Raw genomic sequence first — 21706 nt, 5'->3', positions numbered from 1 at the left:
CTGGCCAGTCGCCTCCAATAACGGAACACATACGTCAGCGACGGAAAATGGGCGCAACAAACAATTCCATCCCGTGACCCCTGACCCCTCGCGAGCTGCGGGGAGAGAGCGGTTGCTGACACGGATAAAAAAAAAACGCAACCCGCGGCAACCGTGTGACTGGCGGATGGAATTTCCCAGAAGGCCCAGGAAATGAGCAAAACGACGGCACCCGGGACACTCACGGTCGTCTTCTCCAGGCAGTGCAGGAGGTGGTGGTGTTGGTGCTCGAAGGAGGACCTGTTCTTCACACAAAGGGCAGTGCTGGCACTGTCATTATCCTGGAGGGGGGGATAAGGAGACAGAGAAAGTCAAGGCTTAGGTGACACTTCAGTCAATTGATCAAGTCAACATTACAGAATCGACCTTCATTTCCATAAAGACAGAAAATGGGACATTTTATCCTTCTAAATTATTTATCTCCTTCTGTGTGCAGTACATATAAAATTTGGGAACGCACGCAGTCCCAAACTAATCATACATTGATTTCAAGTACGACTGCAAAAAGCATTTTACCTAAAACTGAATCGAAATAAAATTGTAAATGTGTTAATTAATCAGCAGTAAGTCCTGTAGATGCACACCATTTCTACAAAAACAGAAATCAGGGAATTTTGGGTTGAATGCTTTTTTCTCTGCCACCTGAATATTTTTTTCTTGAATTACACAGCTTGTGGAATTATGGAAATATATTCGAGCCCTTTATACATTGCAGCCCCAAAGCTGTATGACTATTGCGCAATCCTTATTATCAGGGCTGGTACGTCTAAGGAGGGCTTAGCATAATCCGGTTGGATGAGGAAATGATATGTTTGTGCTGAGAATGACAAGGGGGGTCTGGTGTGGAATGATACGTCTTCAGAGCTTTTACAGGAAAAAATCAGCAGAATGCAGGGACTTCCTTCTCTTTGGAGCACTTTTCTATACATAACCAACAGACGACCTGTTAAATGACAAATCCCAACAAATTCTGTGTTTTTTCCCTCTGTTTTTTTTTTGTATTGCTCTGATGACAAGCAGACATATAAATGTTGGTAAAACCAATGGATTCTGTCAGCACACTTCAAACCTGCCTCAGTCGTCTCCTCTAAGATTATCCCTGACAGCGCACACTTCCCTCCTACATTATAAGGCCTGTTATGCCTTCTAAAGGCCAGCATCCAGAGCAAAGAGGCTTTGCTGAGCAGTGATCGGGGCCCTGAGAAAGTAACATAGAGACTACAGATTCAGTTCTAGACTCAATACAGTAACATCAACCAGGCTCAACCCAGTAACCAGGCTCAATCCAGTAGCCAGCTTCAACACATTAACCAGGTTCAACCCAGTAACCAGACTGAACCCATTAACCAGGTTCAACTCAGTAACCAGCTTCAACACATTAACCAGACTCAACCCAGTAACCAGACTGAACCCATTAACCAGGTTCAACTCAGTAACCAGCTTTAACACATTAACCAGACTCAACCCAGTAACCAGATTTAGCCCAGTAGCCAGGTTCAACCCAGTAAATTGCCCTGAATTTCCATTTTGATTTTGAAGAAATCATTTGACTGAAAAGTTGTCTCTATATGTCTCTACATTTATGTCTCTATACCTTTTTTTAACAAAACTGTGCACAGTTCATGTTTTCTACATTTAGTCACCACATTATTAAAACATAAAGAAAAAGAACAAATATTGATTTTCACTTAAGGCAGGAAAACCAGATGGAGTCCATGGCATGTTTCACAGAGTATGATTAGTTGCAGGTATCAGCTGTTATCATTTCAGAATCAATAAGCTTGTCGAATATCATAAAGAGATGATGTACTTAAGGCCCCCGGTCCTATTTCGGTCAAAACCTCTTCTCTTAAAATGATTACCTGCCAGGTTCCGTACGCTAGGAGACAAGGTTAACATCAAACATTAACCAGAACCGAGTAAGTGCTCCTCCGTGGTCCCAGAGATAAAAATCTGGATCCCCTGGCTTGACGTTTCCAGGTTGAGGAGGTTTATCACAGTCATTGCTACAGACGGGGAGCAGCCTGTCGATGTAATTTAAATTCAGCCGATCCTATCTCTCAGGCTGAGGGGGTCTGACAGTCAAGGATGGGGAAAAAAACAGCTCTGTTAGACGCGTACAGACCGGGGCTCTTAAAAACGGCTGTATCAGCAACCCGGAGGGCAGCAAGGGGGGGTGGGTGGGGCGGGGGGGGGGGGGGGGGGGGGGGGGGCCGCTGGGATCGATACAGATGTGCCCGATAAGCGCGTCAATAATTAAAAATAAAAACAAACAAGGATCGTTGAAAGTCACCGCTTTTTCTTTCGTTCTCTCTCTCTCGAAGGCGAGGCGGGAGGGTTCGAATCATGTGGCCATCGATTCATAACGTGGCGCCCCCAGGGCGTCACGACAATGTCAGAGTCTGCACCCCCCCCCCCCCACCCCCCCACCCCCCCACCCCCTCTCGGATGGAACCGTGTGACGAAGAAGGACACACACGCAGCAGCAGCAGCCGCCATCGTCAGGAGAGTGCAAGCGAGTCCATCAGACGGTGACCTGCGGAGGAGGCTAGGGAGGGGACTGCTCAGATCGCAGGTAAGCAAGGGCCACACTGACATTCTCATACAGGTGGAAGCAGCCTGTATTTCGGGGACATCGCTGAGATTTTGCTCCTGTTCTCAATATTCAGTTGTGCAAATAAAATATACTCGGGGCCAATATATACTGGCAACAAATTTCCACAGTTATCATGAGTATATGTTAAGCTGTAAAATATATATATAAATAAATATATTTTTGTCATAATGTCCAAAAACTCATTGCTGATGTGTGAAGAAACAGCCTTTTTTTAGCAAGTTGCAGCTGTAATAAAATAAAAATTGATTTAACAGAAAAATCTATTTTTCTCTGTTATTGCATCTGTAAATGCTGCCCCTTATCCAGAAGATCCAATGCCTATATCAGAGCTCGGTGTTGCCAGGACCAGATCCTCTCTTCCTTAGGCAAATGGATTTAGCAGATTCCATATTTATATTCCACCACAGAAAGGGGGAAGTTTGGCTCAGGGACCGTATTCCATGCACAAAACCCCCAAAAAACAGAGGATGGATATATTCCAGAAGCTTGTGAAGCTGGTCTTAATCTGCATGTCAGTGTACATGAGTCTTTGTACACAATATCAGATCTCATACAGATTGCTTTCGGGGGGGGGGGGGGAACAAACAAACAAACACAGAACTAAAACAAAGGTAGGATCATTCTGTTCAAACATGGACAGAGCATTGGGCTTCCAGGGTTAGGCCAGTGGTCTTAGCTCATGTCGAAAAATCACGTATGAGAGAGAAAATAGGTTAAGACAAAAGAGAAAGAGCAAGGGCGGGGGGGGGGGGGGGGGGGGCACCATAAAACCCTGAAAGACCTGAGAGAAAGCATCAAGGTTTATAAATAGCTCTGCAGCACTGTTAGTAATGGGTTTATAGATCCGAGCGGAAAAAAAAAAATACCCCCTCACTCTGGGATTGTAAATATTGGATTATAGTGGCTTTCAGCCGCAGAAAAGAAACAGAATAAAGATTACTCAGTCAGAACTTAACCTGGGTGCATTAGTGGAGATGGGAATCCAATCCTCCTCTCCATCTCTCGCCCCCTCCACTCCGCCTGTTCGGAGCGTTTAAAAAAAAACGTTCGGAGGAAAAGATGGTTTACACCTCTTCGCTCTCTCCTCCTCCGGTGTGAAGATTAGCATAGCCGAAAATATGTGTGTGAGTGAGATCCTTAAACCCTCTCAGATGTGTTTATCTCACACACATACACACACACACACACACACGGAGTAACAGGCGACCTGGATCCTGCTGCATCACAGACACTTGCTGAAACATTGCACTGTGGGATATGCGGAATCCCTAATTTCACCCAGAGTAGCAATCATGCCTCGGAACTGACAAATGCACTACTGTATATGTGTTCATAGCTATGAATAACTGTACAACACGAGCATTTTACCTTACGGGACCTGCGTTTTGTAGTTGTCCCAATGAATTTCCCGCAAAAAATTAACCACCCGTCAGTATTTTTCTTAAACAGTAAATCAGTGATATGATAAATATGCATTTAATGGCTAAAGTAAATTACGGGTTACCAATTATTTCCAACAGATTAGTTCCAACAAAATTGACTCGGTTCGTTTTGCGCGTCAGCAGGTTCCAACGGATCACAGGGAGACCCCTAAATCAGACGATTCGCTCGTGTTATCGGAGGGAACTGGTGTGAACGCTGTGATCAAACCAGGTTGTTAAAACGGCATCGTCGTTAGTGGGGAACACTCTCGGGACTTGATTGCTTCAGTCTTACCTCAGCTCACTGCAGGAGGAAAATGAGCAATCAATATCCAAGACACTGTTGTGTTACCCCTGCAGTAAAGCAGTGAGAACCAACCGTGTCTGAACTAAGAGAAGTCCATCATTCCCTTCCATCTCTCTCCTTACATTTACACCCATGGCTTTGGACATCAATAAGAGATGTCAACTGAAAGTAAAAAACAAAACAGAAGAACGGTGGTCTTCTGTGGTCATCGTATGCATAAAGAGAATAATTCAGACAATAGCAATGATAAAATTTGGAGGTAAAGAAAAGAGTAAAAAAAAACAAGACCAGGTTAAAACCTAGTATAGGGCTGGACCTAACACACGTGATCCGGCCGACCAATGGTGTGACTTCATCACTCACTCGGTCACTCACTCAGTCAGTCACAGACATTTGCGTTTGTAGGGCTGGCCCCGCTGTTGCGGTCCAGCCAAAAATCAAAATTGACATTATTTGAACAGACACGGCACCAAACTAAATGCAGGGGACGCTCGATGTATTTCAAGCGACTTAAATAGGTCTGACTCAGAACCAGGAGCTACATGGTTTAGTTACTGGAGATGTTACATTAAAAATGACTGATGCATAAAAATAATTCTCCGGTCTTGTCGCGGAGAGAGTCGAGTGAACTGGCAGAGCAAGTGCTGGTCTTGGTGTACTTAGAGGACGTCACTGACAAAAATGAGGTCGTAGACTAGTCTGCACTCTGCATGTCCCCAAAAATGCATGCAGACTGCAACTGTAGCTTAGCAACTGAGCTGCAACTCAACTGCACAACTGAACTGCATTACTGAGCTACAACTGAAACTGCGCTAACTGTGCTACTACTGAACTGCATTACTGAGCTACAACTGAAACTGCGCTAACTGAGCTACAATTGAACTGAGCTGCGAATGAAACATGCCCTCTGTGGGTGATGCTATTGCTAATCATGCACCAGTCAATCCACCCATCCATCCACTGTCTAACCCGCTTATTCCTGGTCAGGGTCACGGGTGGGGCTGGAGCCCATCCCAGCATGCCTTCGCCAATCTATCGCAGGGCACACGCACACACCATTCACTCACACACTCATACCTATGGGCAATTTAGAGTCTCCAATTAACCTAACCTGCATGTCTTTGGACTGTAGGAGGGAACCCGGAGGAAACCCACACAGACACAAGGACCCAGGTCATGTCTCACAGTGAGGTGACAGTGCCACCCACTGCACCACCGTGCCACCTGCTAATCGTGCATCACCCCCCACGGAATTCCCAGCCACAGCTGGCACCAGTATAGTCAGGACATTATTCAGGATCACTGGATACATCACTACATTCAGTAACAATGCATTAGATGGATGCGCCCCCCAACAGTCTCCACACACCATTAGACACATCCGTACATCGTTAAACAAAGGAATCTGTCTCTTTATGCATGCATGTAAATCTTCTGCACACCTATGGTTGAAGATAAGTACAGTAATATATATATATATATAATCTGTTCTTCCATATATTTTCATTTCATTTAAAAATATTCAAGGGGGATAACCAGCAGTCTGACATCTGAGAGCGAAAACAAATTAAAAACGATTTGACCCCTGTGCGGGGGCAGATGCTAGCGGGAAAGCAGCCAACGGGGGTAATTATGTCTTTTCTCCCTGTTACGGCTCCACGTGGCTAATATCGTTATCCGTCCCCGTGCCCCCCCTCCCACACCAGGCTGGGCCTCCCCCACCTGTCCGCAACACATCTGGCTTCTGTCTGAGGACCAGGTGGGGGCCTTCTGACCCTCGTTACTCTCCTCTCAGAGCACCGGCGCACGCGACGGGGTCGCGGACGCGGCGTCGAGGAGACAGCGTGTTTGGTTTGGTTTGGTTTGGTTTGTCGTGTTCGTTCGGTTGCCAGTGGTTTAACTGTCCAAGGGAAACGAATTATCGTCCCCTGCCTCATTTAAACAGACAACTGCACATTTACGGATAGGTTCTGAACCGACACATATCGGCTACGGCAGAATGAAACGCGCTGGATTCCCGCTGTCTGAGTGCACGGTCAGTCTGACTGCCCTCCAGAAACTGAGGTTTTCAAACTTCCAGGGGTCCCCCATCATAAGTTAAAAAGGGTTTTAAAAAAATATATAAAAGTTTTCTACTTTGAAATATTTTCCCAAATCAATATATAATCACTGCATATGAAGTCTGGCCAGGGTCCCCCAGGGGTCCATGGACCCCCCCCCCCCCCCTCCCCGTTCAAAACCGAGGTTATAAAAGATTAATAATTAACAGGGTGCTGCTAGCTTGCAGCTTTGCTTTGCTTCACGACTGCTCCCTCTCAGAGAACAGAAGATCTTTCCAGGCAGGGGTCTCAGACTCCAGTCCAGGAGGCCCGAAGTTTCTGCTGTTTTTTACATTTTCTTTTGATCTGCAGCGCATATAACCCCTTAAGGCACAAGATTACAGATATGTGATCAGAATGTTTTTATCTAAACCTTCTAAATGCTGATGTCACAATCACCGCTGGTAACTGATAGCGACAGAATTCTTTTTAAAAAGAATTCCAAAGAAAAAAAAATCCTACTCTTCAAAGGGGTTCATCCTTTGGAAACTTGGAGGCATGCAGGTCTCATTAGCCAATCACTGACCTAAATGAAGCGCTGTGTGTACATGCGCAGGAACACATCGCAGACCTGCAGACGCAGCGGCCCTTCCCGGATTCGAGCCCGAGATGCCAGCTCTCAGGGCGCGTCTCCCTCAGACGCAGCACTTCTCACACCAGACGGAACGCCCCTGGTATTAAGGATTCCATTACAGTCACTTAGCGGGATGCAGATACTTCTGTGTTGCCCCGGTAATGTGATAACGAAAATCCTTCTTATAATAATGTTCATGTGGTCTATCTCTCTCTCTCCCTCTCTCTCTCTCCACCTCATCATCTCTCTCTTTCTCTCTCTCTCTCTCTCTCTCTCTCTCTCCACCTCATCATCATCTCTCTCTCTCTCTCTCTCTCTCTCTTTAACCTCAGAACGAGTCAGAAACCTCATTTAAGGGTGCTGAAAGGCCAAAAGGATCTGAATGGCTTGTGCGTGAATCTACAGCCTGGGGTAGCACTAAATGCCAAGGGGGCAGCCAATCGTGTCCCAGAATAAGTCTTTTTAAGTGACTCCCCTGGGTGTGTGATTCAACGCTACATTGCTTTAATTGGGCCAGTTCTAGGATGATTTCTTATTTTAAAAATGTTAAGTGATTTTTAAAAAACCTACTTCTCAAAAACAGACTCAATAGTAGTGACTGGCCAAACATGAACCTTATTCCAAACATCCCTTTTGACATAGGCTTGGGTGGCAGTATAGTATAATGGGTAAGGAGCTGGTCTTGTCACCTAAAGGTCACAGGTTCGATTCCCAGGTAGGACACTGCCATTTTACCCTTTATGGGAGGTACTTAACCTGTAGTTCTTCAGTATATATATCCAGCTGTATAAATGGATGCAATGTAAATACTATGTAAAAAGTTGTGCAGGTTGTTCTGGATAACAGCATCTGCTAAATGCCTGTAATGAAATTTTTTGGTGACTCCATATCCTGTTTTCCGTACAACCTTTCCAGAATAATCACATGACTGAGCAGACTGAGGCCCGAGTCGGTGACGCCCCACTGCATGCTGGTCCTGTGGTGCGCCAGCCTATACTTCAGCCTGTGGAGATGCAGGGATAGGCCTTCTCCCCATAAAAGTGAGTTGCGAAAACATCAAGTCAGTTTCACCATCGGGCTTAACTTTAACTGTTATTCCTTAAGGGCTATAGTCAATTCTTATAATTGGATTGGATATTGATCTTGGCAGCTTGGGTAGTAGTTAAGTAGCAGGGTGCAACTGAACGTGATACACTTTCATCTGATTGGGACGTGGTGGAGTTCAAGAGGGGACAAATAAGATCTAGAATAGGACTAAGCCTATTCTAGGCAGCAGTGCAGTGTAATAGTTGGGGAACTGAGCATGGCATTGCAGAGCAATGCACATAATCACAATTCCATCCGTGCATATCCATAAGTTTGACCCTTCGAAGAGTAGATTTTTTTGGAATGTTTTTTTCCCCACCAAATTTTAAGTCAGTGTTCTAGAACTCCGCTGCTTTCAGTTACCAGCAGTGATTGTTACATCAGCATTAGAATGCTCAGTGAAAAAAAAACATTCTACCCGCATTATTTCCGATCTGTAACCTCAAAAGGGTTAAATGGATGCTACTGTATGCTAAACGATTTCCTGTTTTTTACAGTAGCCACCAGCAAGTTACTCGGAGAAGAATATTTCTGAGGTTTCTGTGCTGTTGAAAAAGCCTTTGTATTCCAGTCCCTCAGGAGGAACTGAGCACTGTGGGATTAGTCCTGCATCACCGCTTACACTGCGCGTCCTACACTTGTTTTCCATAAAGAGAATGCAGTTGTCAATTAATTTTATATGTGCTCATCAATAGAGTCGTCGATTTACCGTCATAAATAAGCAGTGCCGTGAACAAAACAAATTAACGACATTTGTGCTTTCATCCGAGAGCGGAATGAATGAATGAATGAATTATTCATGCTCCACTAGCGTCGTCCGATAAGAGAAGACAAAATAAAAAATGCTACCTGCTAATGTCCCGCCATTACTCTCCATAGAATGATCTTTAAACACCCGTAACAAATCTGTTCTGTGTACTACATCTGATTACGCCCCCATTTCTTTTTATATATATTTATTTATTTACCGGCCAATCCAAACGCCTTTCATTTCAGCAGCGTGCGCACCTCAGCATGAATGTACTGTTCTGCAGATCAATACGGATTCACATGATGAATGAGCCAATCGGAGCTTCCACGGAAAGCCCATCATCCCGCCCCTTAGCCAATGGCTGAGGAGCAAAGCTACGGGCGAATCCAACGCTGATTGCATCTTAACTGTGAGATTCAATTCAGCTTTGAATAAATGTTACGTCCATAAAATAGCGACCGAATGGTTATGAATAGGTATTCATCTAGACCGTAAACGCGTAACATTTTGCGATCCCCCTCATCGTTCGCACGGGCCCCCCGGTCTGCGACAGACTCACCTGCAGTCCCCCGTCCTCTTTGTACTGCAGGAAGGCGTTGGTGGTCCCCTTCTTGGCCAATCGGATCCTGGCGAGCCTGACTTTCTGAAAGACATAAGTGGGATGAATTGAAAACCCCCCCCTGCGCATCAGCACTTAGTCCCAGTCAGAGAGGCCTGTGCGCTGGAACAGAAATGAACAGGAAGGCTCTGTTCCAGTCCTCTCACGCCTCAAAGCGAATTTTCTCCGCTGGAAATCGTAAATGCGACCCGAAAAAAAAAACACAAAATGAAATGAACAGAGGACGGAATATCATGTGCTTGTTAACATCAAACTGCCGGCCCCATCGTTTTTCTTTCCACACGCGTGACACCCGCAAATCATCACCATCATCATCATCATCATCATCATCATCCCAGTGTCCCGGTGCTGATTGTGCACCGTCATTTGCCTAGGCAACACTTCAAAGCACACTGACTGTGCAGTATCATTTTACGGTACTAAAAACAGCCGTGAGAAACAGCTCCATCTCCGCACCCGCTCTAACGTTATTATGCCTCTGAGTATAAAATCTGCAGTGCTCAACCCTTATCCCTTATAGAATCAGTGTCCTTGGAAAAGCCATAATACCCTGCATTTAAAAAGTCAGGAATGAGTCGAAGACCACGTCTAACGAATGAATAGGGTTTCATTAGTGGAGTTTTAGCAGAGTTTCATGCAGCAGAGTCTGCTTTTAATTGCAAGTGTCAAAGAGAGGACATTTCTGCTTCTCGGGCTCCCAAGGAATTCTTCTGCCCCCTGTCCCTAAATGGGCGTGTCCGTTCCCCTGTCACACGCCCCTAAACGGGCGTGTCCGTTCCCCAGTCCCCCGCCCCTAAATGGGCGTGTCCGTTCCCCTGTCACACGCCCCTAAATGGGCGTGTCCGTTCCCCTGTCACACGCCCCTAAATGGGCGTGTCCGTTCCCCTGTCACACGCCCCTAAATGGGCGTGTCCGTTCCCCTGTCACACGCCCCTAAATGGGCGTGTCCGTTCCCCTGTCACACGCCCCTAAATGGGCGTGTCCGTTCCCCTGTCACACGCCCCTAAATGGGCGTGTCCGTTCGCTCCCCAGTCCCCCGCCCCTAAATGGGCGTGTCCGTTCACCAGTAACCCACCTCTAAATGGGCGTGTCTGCTCCTCAGTCTCCCGCCCCTAAATGGGCGTGTCGGTTCCCCAGTCCCCCGCCCCTAAACGGGCATGTCTGTTCACCAGTAACCCACCTCTAAATGGGCGTGTCTGCTCCCCAGTCCCCCGCCCCTAAACGGGCGTGTCGGTTCCCCAGTCCCCCGCCCCCGTACCTGCTGCGCTCTCATCTTGTCGGCCCGCTGGTTCTGGTGGTAGATGCGGCTGAAGTTGGACACGATGACGGGCACGGGCAGGGCGATCACCAGCACCCCACTCAGGGAGCAGATCGAGCCGAAGATCTTCCCCGCGATGGTGTTGGGCACCATATCGCCATATCTGTCGGGGGGGGGACAGAAACACAAAGCCGCCATTAACCCCCAGGCTGGAAAAAGCACTGTTCATTCAATTATATACGAGGCAAACTGCTGCTGTAGTCTGGCGCAGATGCATTAAGGCATTAATGTATGGAAAGGCATTAGCATTGAAACATAATGGAGACTTTTGCCTGAGATTTGATCAAATTTGTCCTTAAATTTGACTTACAAATGAACGCAAATGTTTTTTTTTTCCACACACACAAAGTGATCACTGAGTTCACTGAGTTTGTGTGTGTGTGTGTGTTTGATTACACTGACAGCACATATTTGGTTCCAAAAAAGTAAATGTTACACAAGCATAGCTCAAATTTTTCAGACACGAGCTAAATGTACTTTGCCTAAAGCTACATAAAACTAGCCTAGCATTACAGTAATGGCCCTCAGGCACTCAGTGTTTGTGGCTGTACTCCATAGTCTATGTACGTACTCATTGCTCATAGTCCAAATTTGTACATAAACTTGTGCGTAGTATTTTCATTGGCCCAGGTCTTAGGCCACGCCCACCACTGGCTTCCAAACACAGCTTCCAGATACAGAAATGATTCCAAACAGCAGCCATTCATCCTTCTTGACAAATTCAACTGGCATAAAACCTCAAAAACACACTCACACACACACACGCCCACACACGCGCGCTCGCTCAGTCACACCCACATACACACACACACACACACAGGTTCCTCTCCTGTTGGCTGAGTTAGGCCCATAATTCACCGCAGAGGGAGTGGGGGGATGAAACATAGTCAGAGAAGGGGGTGGGGCGGGGGGGGGTTCGGGGGGGTAGAGTGAAGACAGGCCGGTGTAGCAGAAGCACAGCTTCCCACATCGATCACCTGACACAGGTAGTGCACAGAGCACCTGCCCTGTTAATTAGCAGCTCACATTGATCACCTGACACAGGCAACACAGACGCACCTGCCTGCTGACTAGTACCTTACATTTATCACCTGACACAGGTAGCACACAGGTACCTGCTCGCTGGCTAGCAGGCGTCCCCATGCAGCCCTAAAAACCTCAAACTGTGACTGAGCAGGGGCCTGGGACATGGGGGTGAAGCAGCACCAGCCAAAACAACAACAATAAAAACACACTCACAATAACACTTATCCAATCTCTGGGAAATAACTAAAATAATGAATCTAAAAGAAGAGCATCACACATGAACAGAACCATAAAACCATATGCACCTGGCAGCAAACACCTTGTATTGTAAGTGTCAAAGCAGGTGAGTCGAGCAGACAACAGCAATTACGGATAAGTCCAGGCCCGATGTGGTGCGTGTACCACCCGAGGGCAATTTCTCGATTGATATGTCAATATTCAGCGAAACTACAAGAGGTGCAACAACAGAATAATGTTCAGCAAAACAAGGTTTTTGCCTTGAAACTTCAGAAAAAGAGAGGTAGCGCTTTTTTCAAAGATAAAACACGACATGCATTTCTCCAAACATCCTCTGCTACAAATCCTTCCCAAGACCCAATCACGATAGCTTTATGTTTTTGGGGGGTTTTTTTTGTACCTAGTATATTTTTTTCTTTTTTCCCCCGAATTGTCATCAGTGTGATGAATCCGAACTTATTAAACAGGTGCCGTTCAAGAGGAAAGGAGTGGATACTTGCCTAAACGTGTGAAACAATAGCGCGAAACACGCTCGCGCTATCGCTGAACCTCAGGTGAACTCGTTTCTGAGGTTCGTTGCTCGTTTCTCAGTTGTTTCAGGACAGTTAGAATCGCACAGTTCTCCTACACGGACCCGTCTCCCATTGTTCCCAGTTTAGCCCACCTGCAGAATGTTTGTCGGTTATCTCGCTGTGTTAATGGAGGTGCAGCCAGGTGAAGGAGAGCTTTGTCCCCGGGCTAGCCCTCACCCTGGCCTAGGCCTGTGTGCTGGGCGGAGTGCTGAAAGAGGTTCCAGGTGCTCTAGGACACACCTGTGAGGCACATACGTTTCACACCTTTCCCTTTGGCGAGGGTGAAAAACACCCACAACCACTGCTGTTTTCAACACAGCACCTTTCATCACCATTTCTGTAAATATCCAGATGGGTGTTTTTGTTTATTTTTTATTTTACAGTGTCATCAGTAACAGAAATAGCCACAGCAACCCAAGTAAAATAAGGAGAAAAATGAATTGTGCTCTAACGCTAAATTGGTGTGTTTTTGATTTTTTTAAAAGACATTAGTCATGTGGAAGATGCAGTGGCTACTTTGCAGGATAACTTGTGTCCCAATCTGCATTCTGAACTAACTTCACGCATGAGATTATTTGTTTTTAAGGATGATTGACATCGTCATACATCTACCTGTTAAAACATTGACTGCAGCTAGTAGCTACACACAAACAGCCAAGTGTTCACACCATTCTTGCGTTGTGAGAGAGCATAGTGATTTCCACAAGATTCGTTAGTAATTTATTTTGACTTGCAACATACAGATATTCTGATCATTGCTGAACCCATACACAAATCCATAGAAAATATGCAGTCATGTGAACAATAGCTAATAACTACAGTAGGTCATAACACTACTAAGAACTCCATATACAAAAAACAAATGTACTACGAACAGTTGAACAGAACAGAACAGAACAGTTGAACTTACACAACATGTATGCCATAACATTGTTATAACAATGTTATTACATATAAAACATGGCAGACGTTGGTTATTTATAAGAAATCTTCATCAGAGAAAGGAATGCATGCATTCATTTCAGGGGGTTTATAAGGTCATGATACCACAAAAAAAACCAGCAATGAGTAAATCAACACAGGCTGATACCCTACTCATTAGTATGCGGCCAGTGATGTCATCCTGAAGGTTCGTCTCAAAGGGGTTAACATCCTGAGCCAACCGTAGCCAGCGTACGACAGGGTCAAATCAGGGCTGGCGGTTAATTAGAACCGTCCAACAATAAGCCAAAAGTTGCCTGAATGTCGTTGCCTGAATGTCGTTCTGGACAGTTTCCTTTTGCCGTATAAAATTTACTCTGAAACTACGGGATGCTATTGCCAATATGACGTTCGACTGCCCTTCTGACAAATGGCCCATTCATGTCAATAAACATGACAGCGTTACTGCTATTCAAATCATACTTTAAATTGCGGACTGAAGAATTTACTTCATGGCTGCCCTCTGAATGGGAGATAAAAAAAATACCGAGAGCATTGAGAAGCTAGTCATTAGAAGTTGTATGGGCTTGCTTGGAAGGATTCACTGTTCCCAGCACATCTGTTCAGTTTACAATACAACATAAACGGGACCGGAGAAAATTAAATCTGCCAAGGAGCTTGAAAATTATGGGCCCCTCGCTTGGATATAATGCGGTTTCTGGAAATGAGAAGCTGTTATACGCTAAAAGGCCAGCTTCCTCTCACAGAATCCTGCACAACAATCCCATTTTCTCTAATATTCACATTGTTTAACACGAACACCCTCTATACCGTACAATAAGATGTATAAGACGAGGTAGGAAAAATGTGACATCACAGCGAATTCTGGTATTTGCCCTGAGAGAGAGAGAGAGAGAGAGAGAGAGCAGAGAGAGAGAGAGAGAGAGAGAGAGAGAGAGAGAGCAGAGGCTGCTTGGACCGTGACTGCACTCACAGGCTGTGGTTCTCAGAAGGAAAAAAAAAAGAAGAAGCACCAGCCCACATATCACATCTGTCTACAGCGCCTCTGGGTTGTTTGCTGTGATCAGCGCTGGCAGAACTTCTCCTTCCTCCCTTAAGTACCCGCGCCGATGGAGGCAATGCAGACGCACATCTCCCTGACAGATGCCAGCACGACACAGCCCGCGAGGAATCCAAACAAGCCGGTCTCATTCACCTCTGCTGTAAACCCCCCCCCCCCCCCCCCCCCACCCCCACCCTCCCCACCCCCCCCCAAAAAAAAAACAGGAGAATGCTGTCAATACAAAGTAACGAGGCGCCAGCTCAGACAGGGAATTCATCGTGTTGCATTTAAGCACCGCCATCACCACCTGCTGATTGCCTGAGCTTCAAATCACCTATAACCAAGCGCAGCGTGGACCTTTATCATCTACCTACCGTACGGCACAGGCATTCTGTTTAAACACACCCGGTCAGAGGCCAAGAGACAATGTTACACTGAGTCTGCATCGTCCAATAAAGACTCTTAAATCTTACGAGCTCCCCTGACTTGGCTGCATTTATTTCCCACAAGGCACGGGGCAACACAGTCAGTTTGGTCCAATCGGAGGAGTATTTATCACCAGTTAAATGTTGCCCTCTATTAAGGACACATTTTAATTGCACGAACCTGCCTTGGCGGCCATCTTTGTACGGTCCGGCGTCAGTACTCCCTGTCACTTTTCTCTCTATATCACCTGCGCCTCACAGGTACCTGCACAGACGCGGTCGACGCCCAGACTGATGCTCACCCACAGGAGCTTCATTGATGCGTGTGACGGGCACTAGCCAAGCAACAGTTTCACAAATCCCAGGTTATAAGAAGGCAATACAATTGACATACGATTCATAATCGTTTGACGACACCTGCATGTAGCAACTAGACCTTCGAGCAGGATGTCTGCTTATTATTAATTAACCCCTTTATTTAACCAGGAGGTCCCATTGAGAGAGAAATCCCTTTTATCAATGGAGACCCGGCCAAGTCAGCAGCCACACGTACTGTAGTCACAACATATGACAACCTACACAACACAAAATATTTCACATAAATACCTAAGCGTCAAATTCAAAGCACAATGTTCTGAAACCCATTCTGAGCGTATACGAAAGGCTAAGCAGTCGACTGCAGCTGCCTGTTGGGGGATACTTTTGTACAGTAAACAGAGCCGCTGATGGACCTTTTCCAAGACTGATAGCATTTTATTCAACACCTTTCCCAAACATTGCTCCGGCGTGCTGTATGAGCTAAGGGTCTGTGCTTAGAAACAGAGCGTCTTAGTTTTGACTTGCAGATCTGTAACAGCATACACCAGCCATTTTTAGTTCCAGCTTCCGCAGAGCACTGAACAGTACGTATAAAAACTGACACCAGATTATCCAGATCCACTTATCCGATGAGAGAGAGAGAGAGAGAGAGAGAGAGAAAGCGTATTAATACGGTCATTTTAAAAATCACTTTTGTCTAAAGGCTTGCGCGATTTGATCATTTTGAAAATGTATTTTTAAGAGCTTCCCCTGTAGGGCATGGGAGTAGATTTGGCTCATAGGCCTAATAATAAACAATCTGTTAGGATTCAAGCGAGCTGCATGACTCATTGAACACAGCTCGCCAGCAAATGTGTCCGTAGGTGTCTGAAGAAAGCAAAACATTTGAAATCAATCTTTTTTTTTTTTAAAGATATGAAAATAGGTTTTGATCTGAGCATAAATGTATGTGTGCACGTAGAGGTAACTGTGCATCCAATTAGCAAATAAGGCAATATTCGGTTCTCGTTTGAAGTGTATGGAAAATTGAAGACATCATCTAAAACAATCCATTATGTACGTAGAATGACATGCATACTGCAGTTCACTCACTACCTACAGTAACATCTTATAATAATAATTACTACTTTCACAGCATCGCAAACAACAGACTGTATGAATGGACTTGTGACTGTAAATCGGGCTAAGTGAAGTGCATCTAGCCGTGAGTTAAAGCAAGCGAGCGGGTAATTAAACAATCACCTTCACATTTGCCATGTCCGTGTAATGACCAAGCTCGCCTGCCTGAAGAGAATGAATCTTGGACGTGTGCGGTGGACAATCAATGGCCATCGATCTCTCCGACTTCAACCGGACCCACCACGGCCACACCTGGCTAAGCAGCAAAAACCGGACGGCTAATTTGCGACGCGATCCATACCCCCCACCCCACCCCACCCTCCCTGCCCCAGAAGATCTTTTAATCCCATCAGCGCGAACTGAACGACACGAAAGGTCCCCGATCCGTTTCCTCACGTCCCTCCTCAACGATTGCGAGTGGAAATGGACCGATGCACTGCAGGCTCCTCTTCTAAACAGTTTTAAAACTCCTTTTAACTATTGATACAGTGTCTTAAAATCAGGAATTGTTTGACTGTTATTTATTTATTTATTTATTTTATATATTTAGACTTTTAAGATGCTTTCGTTGCTTGATTTCTTTTTATTATTGTAATGCCCATGCAATTCAGTGTACCTCTGCCATGTGGGTAATAATAAACTCGAACTTGAAGAACGATGAGCTCATTCTCCAACCTTCTGGGAGAAGAGTGGCAGTTTCTCTTCTCGCCCACCGATCTTCTCCCCTGAAAGGAGCCATCTTTGATCTCACGGGAAACAGAAGACACCACTGCCTTGTGACAGCAGAAGTTCAGTTGTTTATGTGGCTGGTCTGTCTGTCGTTATCCAGGTAAACGATATTCACAGCACCTGGATGACAGACTTCTTCTTTCCCGTTAGAGAAATCTTTAGCTTACGTCTTTGACCAAAGGAGTTGGAAGCTTTTACTGGGGTGTTTCAGATTTGGTGGTGCTGTTCTAAAAGCTGTCACCAAATTAACTGTTAATTCTATAGATGTGTAACCAGTAAAAAATGCTGATACCAAACAAATAAATTAATACTTATTAATCTTTTTACATTTTAAAGATCTGCTTTCAAATCATAATCAAAAAAGGCCACACAATTTTTTTTGGTCCTGTTATCTCATGATCTTGACTGGAGTTGTTTCTCGTGATCACGGCTTACTTATCCTACAATCGCAACATAACAAAACGAGTTTTCTTGTGATCACAAAACCGTATCAGCTCGACATAAGAGAAGTTTACTTGTGATCAGGAGACAACCTCTAACCATGTCAATGCACAGTGACTTATCTGTGACAGACTGGGGATAGCATCGATAACAGACAACGTTATGTGTCTACCTGAAAGTCAGTCCTCGGTTTCTACCCGAGTCGGTCTCTGACCACAGTAATAACCAAATGCGCTCATCCGTGATAGGGCGGAGTAGCGCATGCTATCCCCAGTCCATCACACACAATCGCTGCAATTATTTTTCTGCTTGTCTGTAAATCAAAGTGCCTTTGTCAAAAAGCCATTAAGTTGAAGACAACAACGGCAATAGATTATTGATTCGTTGGGAAATTGATATTTAATGAAGTATAGATCCAATCTGGACCAATTATGCACTCATAGTTTAAAATGCTTTAATGGTGGCTGTTCTTGATTGAGCTTGCCTGGTACGATGAAATCGGCAGAAGTACAAGCCCCGCCCATCTGGCACTCCAGGCAGGATCAATCAAGCCTCGAACCATTGAAAAGATTTCAACAGTATCTGAGACAGGTAAATGTAATAGATAACTTAATCAATAGATACATTGAGTAATGCTGTGCTTAGCTGTGCATGAGCAAATCTATCAGCATAATGCATCGCCATAATAATAATAATGGACAACTTTAAAGTTTATGTTGACCATCGCTAATAAACTCAAAGTGATTTCTACCTGAGTCAGTCCTTGATCAAAGTAAAATCGAATGTGTTCAGCTGTGCATTTGTCTCTGTTGTGGGTGTGTTTTGTTTGTCCGGACCATCATCAGATTGACGTTTCCATCTCCGGCTACTCTGGGAAAGCCACCATTTCCCAGTGAAGACAAGCGCTTCAGACTCGTGCTTGGTGTTTTGTGGATAGTGACTGCTTCATTTCACTTTGCGTATTTGACCCCATTTTTGTTTGTTCCCGATTTCCATTTTGTTTGACTTCTGGTTTGTTTGCTGATTAGATCTTGTGTTTGACTCCCTTGGCCTCAGATTCTTGCCTTAGACCTTCTAGTTTGTCTGCTGATTAAATCTTGTGTTTGACCATTTCCTCTTTCTTGACCTCAACTCTCGTACTGCCCTCTGCTCGCCGTAGCTACAGTGACTCGAGTGTTTCCTGCTGGACTAAAAACCCTTCCATCAGGACACTATTTTGTTATTTTGCTTCATTATTTTTCCATTATTATTTTTGAAGGTACTCTGGGTAGAATTTTAAATCTCCGCTGGGGGCACGCTATTCAGACTGTTGGTTGGTCCTCAGACTACTGACTAATTGTCCCGAAGTTCAGCATTCAAACCCTACCCGTGCCCAGTAACCCTTTGAAGACTAGCCAGGTTTTAGGTAATCCTGGATAGGTAAATATGGACTGGACTTATTCAATGGTCTGCAGTACCATTTTTCTTACCCATTCCCCACTCATTTCCCTTATCCTACATCCTGTTACGGTCTGACCATAGACCAGGTCTTAACAGTGGCTTATGTTATCCCTAGTCCACCACACACAACCCGTAATCACAACGTCTCTTAATAATTTTTTTAAAATGTCATGATCACAAGAAACATAAGTTGTGATCACGGGAAAACAAATTTTCTTATGTCTATATCACAAGCTAAGCCACGTTCACAAGATAACAGGACCAAAAATATATTGCATAGCCTCTATGCATTTCTATACATTTGGCCTTTTAAAATGCATTTTTTTGGTGCTGATCTTTAGTGTGACACTGCTGCCTACCCACAGCATTGTGTACTACAATTTTTTTGTTAACACCTTTGGTTTAAAAAAAAAAAGCACGTTTCAAGCATTTCAAATGCTTTTTGAATACAACACATCAATCAACCTGTCGCACGGAACACCATGCGACTCCTTCCACTTGTTTCCCGGCGGTCCAGCACGGCGTTTAAAGCGCCATTGCTGGTCTCGGACCCGCGAAAGTGCGCCAGATTGTTTTTGGCAACGAGGTGAAGGTGCAGCGAGCGATTCTGAAACACACGACTCAGCCGGGGACCTCTCATTAGCTCCACATGAAAAACGCTTCAGCTGAGGGGGGGGGGGGGGGGTTAAAACGTAGGATTTAAAATCCACACGTGGCCGCAGTACGGGATTGGGGGCGGGGGGGGGGGGGTCGCAACATGATGAGAAAGCAAATGTTTCTGAAGGACAGGAGAGGAGAAAGGAATCAGGAAATGCTGGGTGGGGGGGGGGGTTGGGGTGGGGTTAGGGGATGAGTGGGGTAGGGTCAGAGTTTTGAGAATGTGGTTATTAAAAGGATCACCTGTGTGCTGTCCATGATCAAAATGGCGATTTTCATGATCTTCTCTCCTACTCACATACACAAATACATATATATACATATATATATAATATATGAATGCTAAAGTGTTGGGACCGTGACACAATTAACCTCATATTCATTTTCACTTTCAGATCCAATCTGCTGGTGTGCAGAGCCAGAACAACAAAAATTGTGCCACTGTCCAAATACTTGCGCATTGCACTGTGTGATATGCTCTGCATATATCAGGACATCATCACCAGCATAATAAAACACAGAATTCTTGGTAACTGAAATGCTCAGCTCATGGGTTTCTGGCCTGATCTGTTGCATGCTTCAGTAAATGTTGCATATTCATAGTGGCAAATAACCCTTATTATTTCCCAAAAAAAAATGTCATTATGGAAATGGGTCTTTGGTACCTTAACTCTATTGCCTGCTTTATGATTAGTTGTAAAGAGAAGGGAAAAAAGCAGATGATTCGAGTGCTGGTTTCCTCGTGGCCCCCACCAGTGAAACACTTATCAGGCGCATAAAGTTTTTTTTTTCAGACTGCAGGGAGGAAGTAATAGGCCTCCTAAAGGCTTGTAATTGGCTAAAGAGCTGACCTATCACTGTTGATGCTTCTTAAAGCAACACTAATTGTCTCTCAGATGATCAATGGCTTCCCCTCGCTGTAGCCAACAGGGCAAGCGAGGGGGAAGCTCCGGAACCCCAAGGGAGGGGTTTGCTTTCAATTGTTCCTTTTACAGAGAACTTCAGGGAAGGGGGGGTGTGGTGTGGTGTGGTGCGGTGGGGTGGGGGGGGGAGTTGAAAAAAAAAGTTTATTTTTAAACACCTCTTTACTGGATCAAAATTCAGTGGCCAGTGTTCGCTCCCAACAAAAGCAGGGGCTGACTTTCTTATTGCACATTGTACTAATATGCAGTTATAAAAAAAAAAAAACCTGTTAGCTCCAATATTGCATAGTTTTATGAAAGCCTTTTTTGATATGGGGCTATAATGAATTACTACGCTAAATCGGCTATGTTCTTAAATGTGCTCTCAAATAACCATCAGTGATACTGAGGTGGATGCCTTCTGGTATGACACTGACATTTAAGTAAGATCTTAGGTCTTTGTGAAGATAAATGCTAACTGCTCACTTTTGATACTGGAATAGTTTTTCAGAATTAAAATGGCAGTTTAATTATTAATGGCAGGGCTGTGGAAATCAGATAAAAGATTAGCGAAAGACTTTCATATCCCTTTTAATGTACTGCATATTGGGGCTGAGTGATATAGTGCAACGGTAATTACGGAATATTTTTGAGCGCAATAACGATCATCCCCACCATGTGGTGTCTTGCCTTTCTTTTGCTCCTTTTTTCTCTAATCGTACTTGATGCGCTATAATAATAAACTTATTAAATAATAAACTTCCAAACTTCAGAGGCCCCAGGAAATGTTTCTGCTGGAAGAACTAATATCTGCCGGGTTTCAATAATTCAGCCAATCAGCTGCACGGTCATACGGCTTCCGTGTGCTCATTTGATGTGTTTTTGTCAAATAACATAGAAGCTGGATGACCTTGCTGCTGATTGGCTGTCTAATCAACACCGCAAAGATATTAGAGGTGATGTTTTTTTTTTTTCCCCAGCAGAATTTCACAAGGCTTCTGAGGTTTGGATGTTTACTACCGAGT

At 44.8% G+C, this 21706-nt stretch overlaps 2 protein-coding genes across 2 annotated transcripts in view; one reads left to right on the top strand and one right to left on the bottom strand.

Annotated features, from left to right (window-relative positions):
• LOC118207890 (plexin A3) overlaps positions 1-21706 on the top strand; it is a 591709-nt gene that overhangs the window by 155612 nt on the left and 414391 nt on the right. The window lies entirely within an intron of this gene.
• kcnd1 (potassium voltage-gated channel, Shal-related subfamily, member 1) overlaps positions 1-21706 on the bottom strand; it is a 76569-nt gene that overhangs the window by 1566 nt on the left and 53297 nt on the right. Inside the window, exons 2-4 of the mRNA XM_035382070.1 lie at positions 10772-10934; positions 9454-9537; positions 225-320 (exon numbers count right to left, since the gene is read on the bottom strand). Coding sequence (XP_035237961.1) covers positions 225-320; positions 9454-9537; positions 10772-10934 — 343 coding nt within the window. The remainder of the gene's footprint in view (positions 1-224; positions 321-9453; positions 9538-10771; positions 10935-21706) is intronic.

Source organism: Anguilla anguilla, chromosome 11, assembly GCF_013347855.1.
Source record: "Anguilla anguilla isolate fAngAng1 chromosome 11, fAngAng1.pri, whole genome shotgun sequence".
Classification (NCBI taxonomy): Eukaryota; Metazoa; Chordata; class Actinopteri; order Anguilliformes; family Anguillidae; genus Anguilla; species Anguilla anguilla.
The sequence above is the reverse complement of the archived record's forward strand: the minus strand, read 5'-3'. Positions and strand labels throughout refer to the sequence as shown.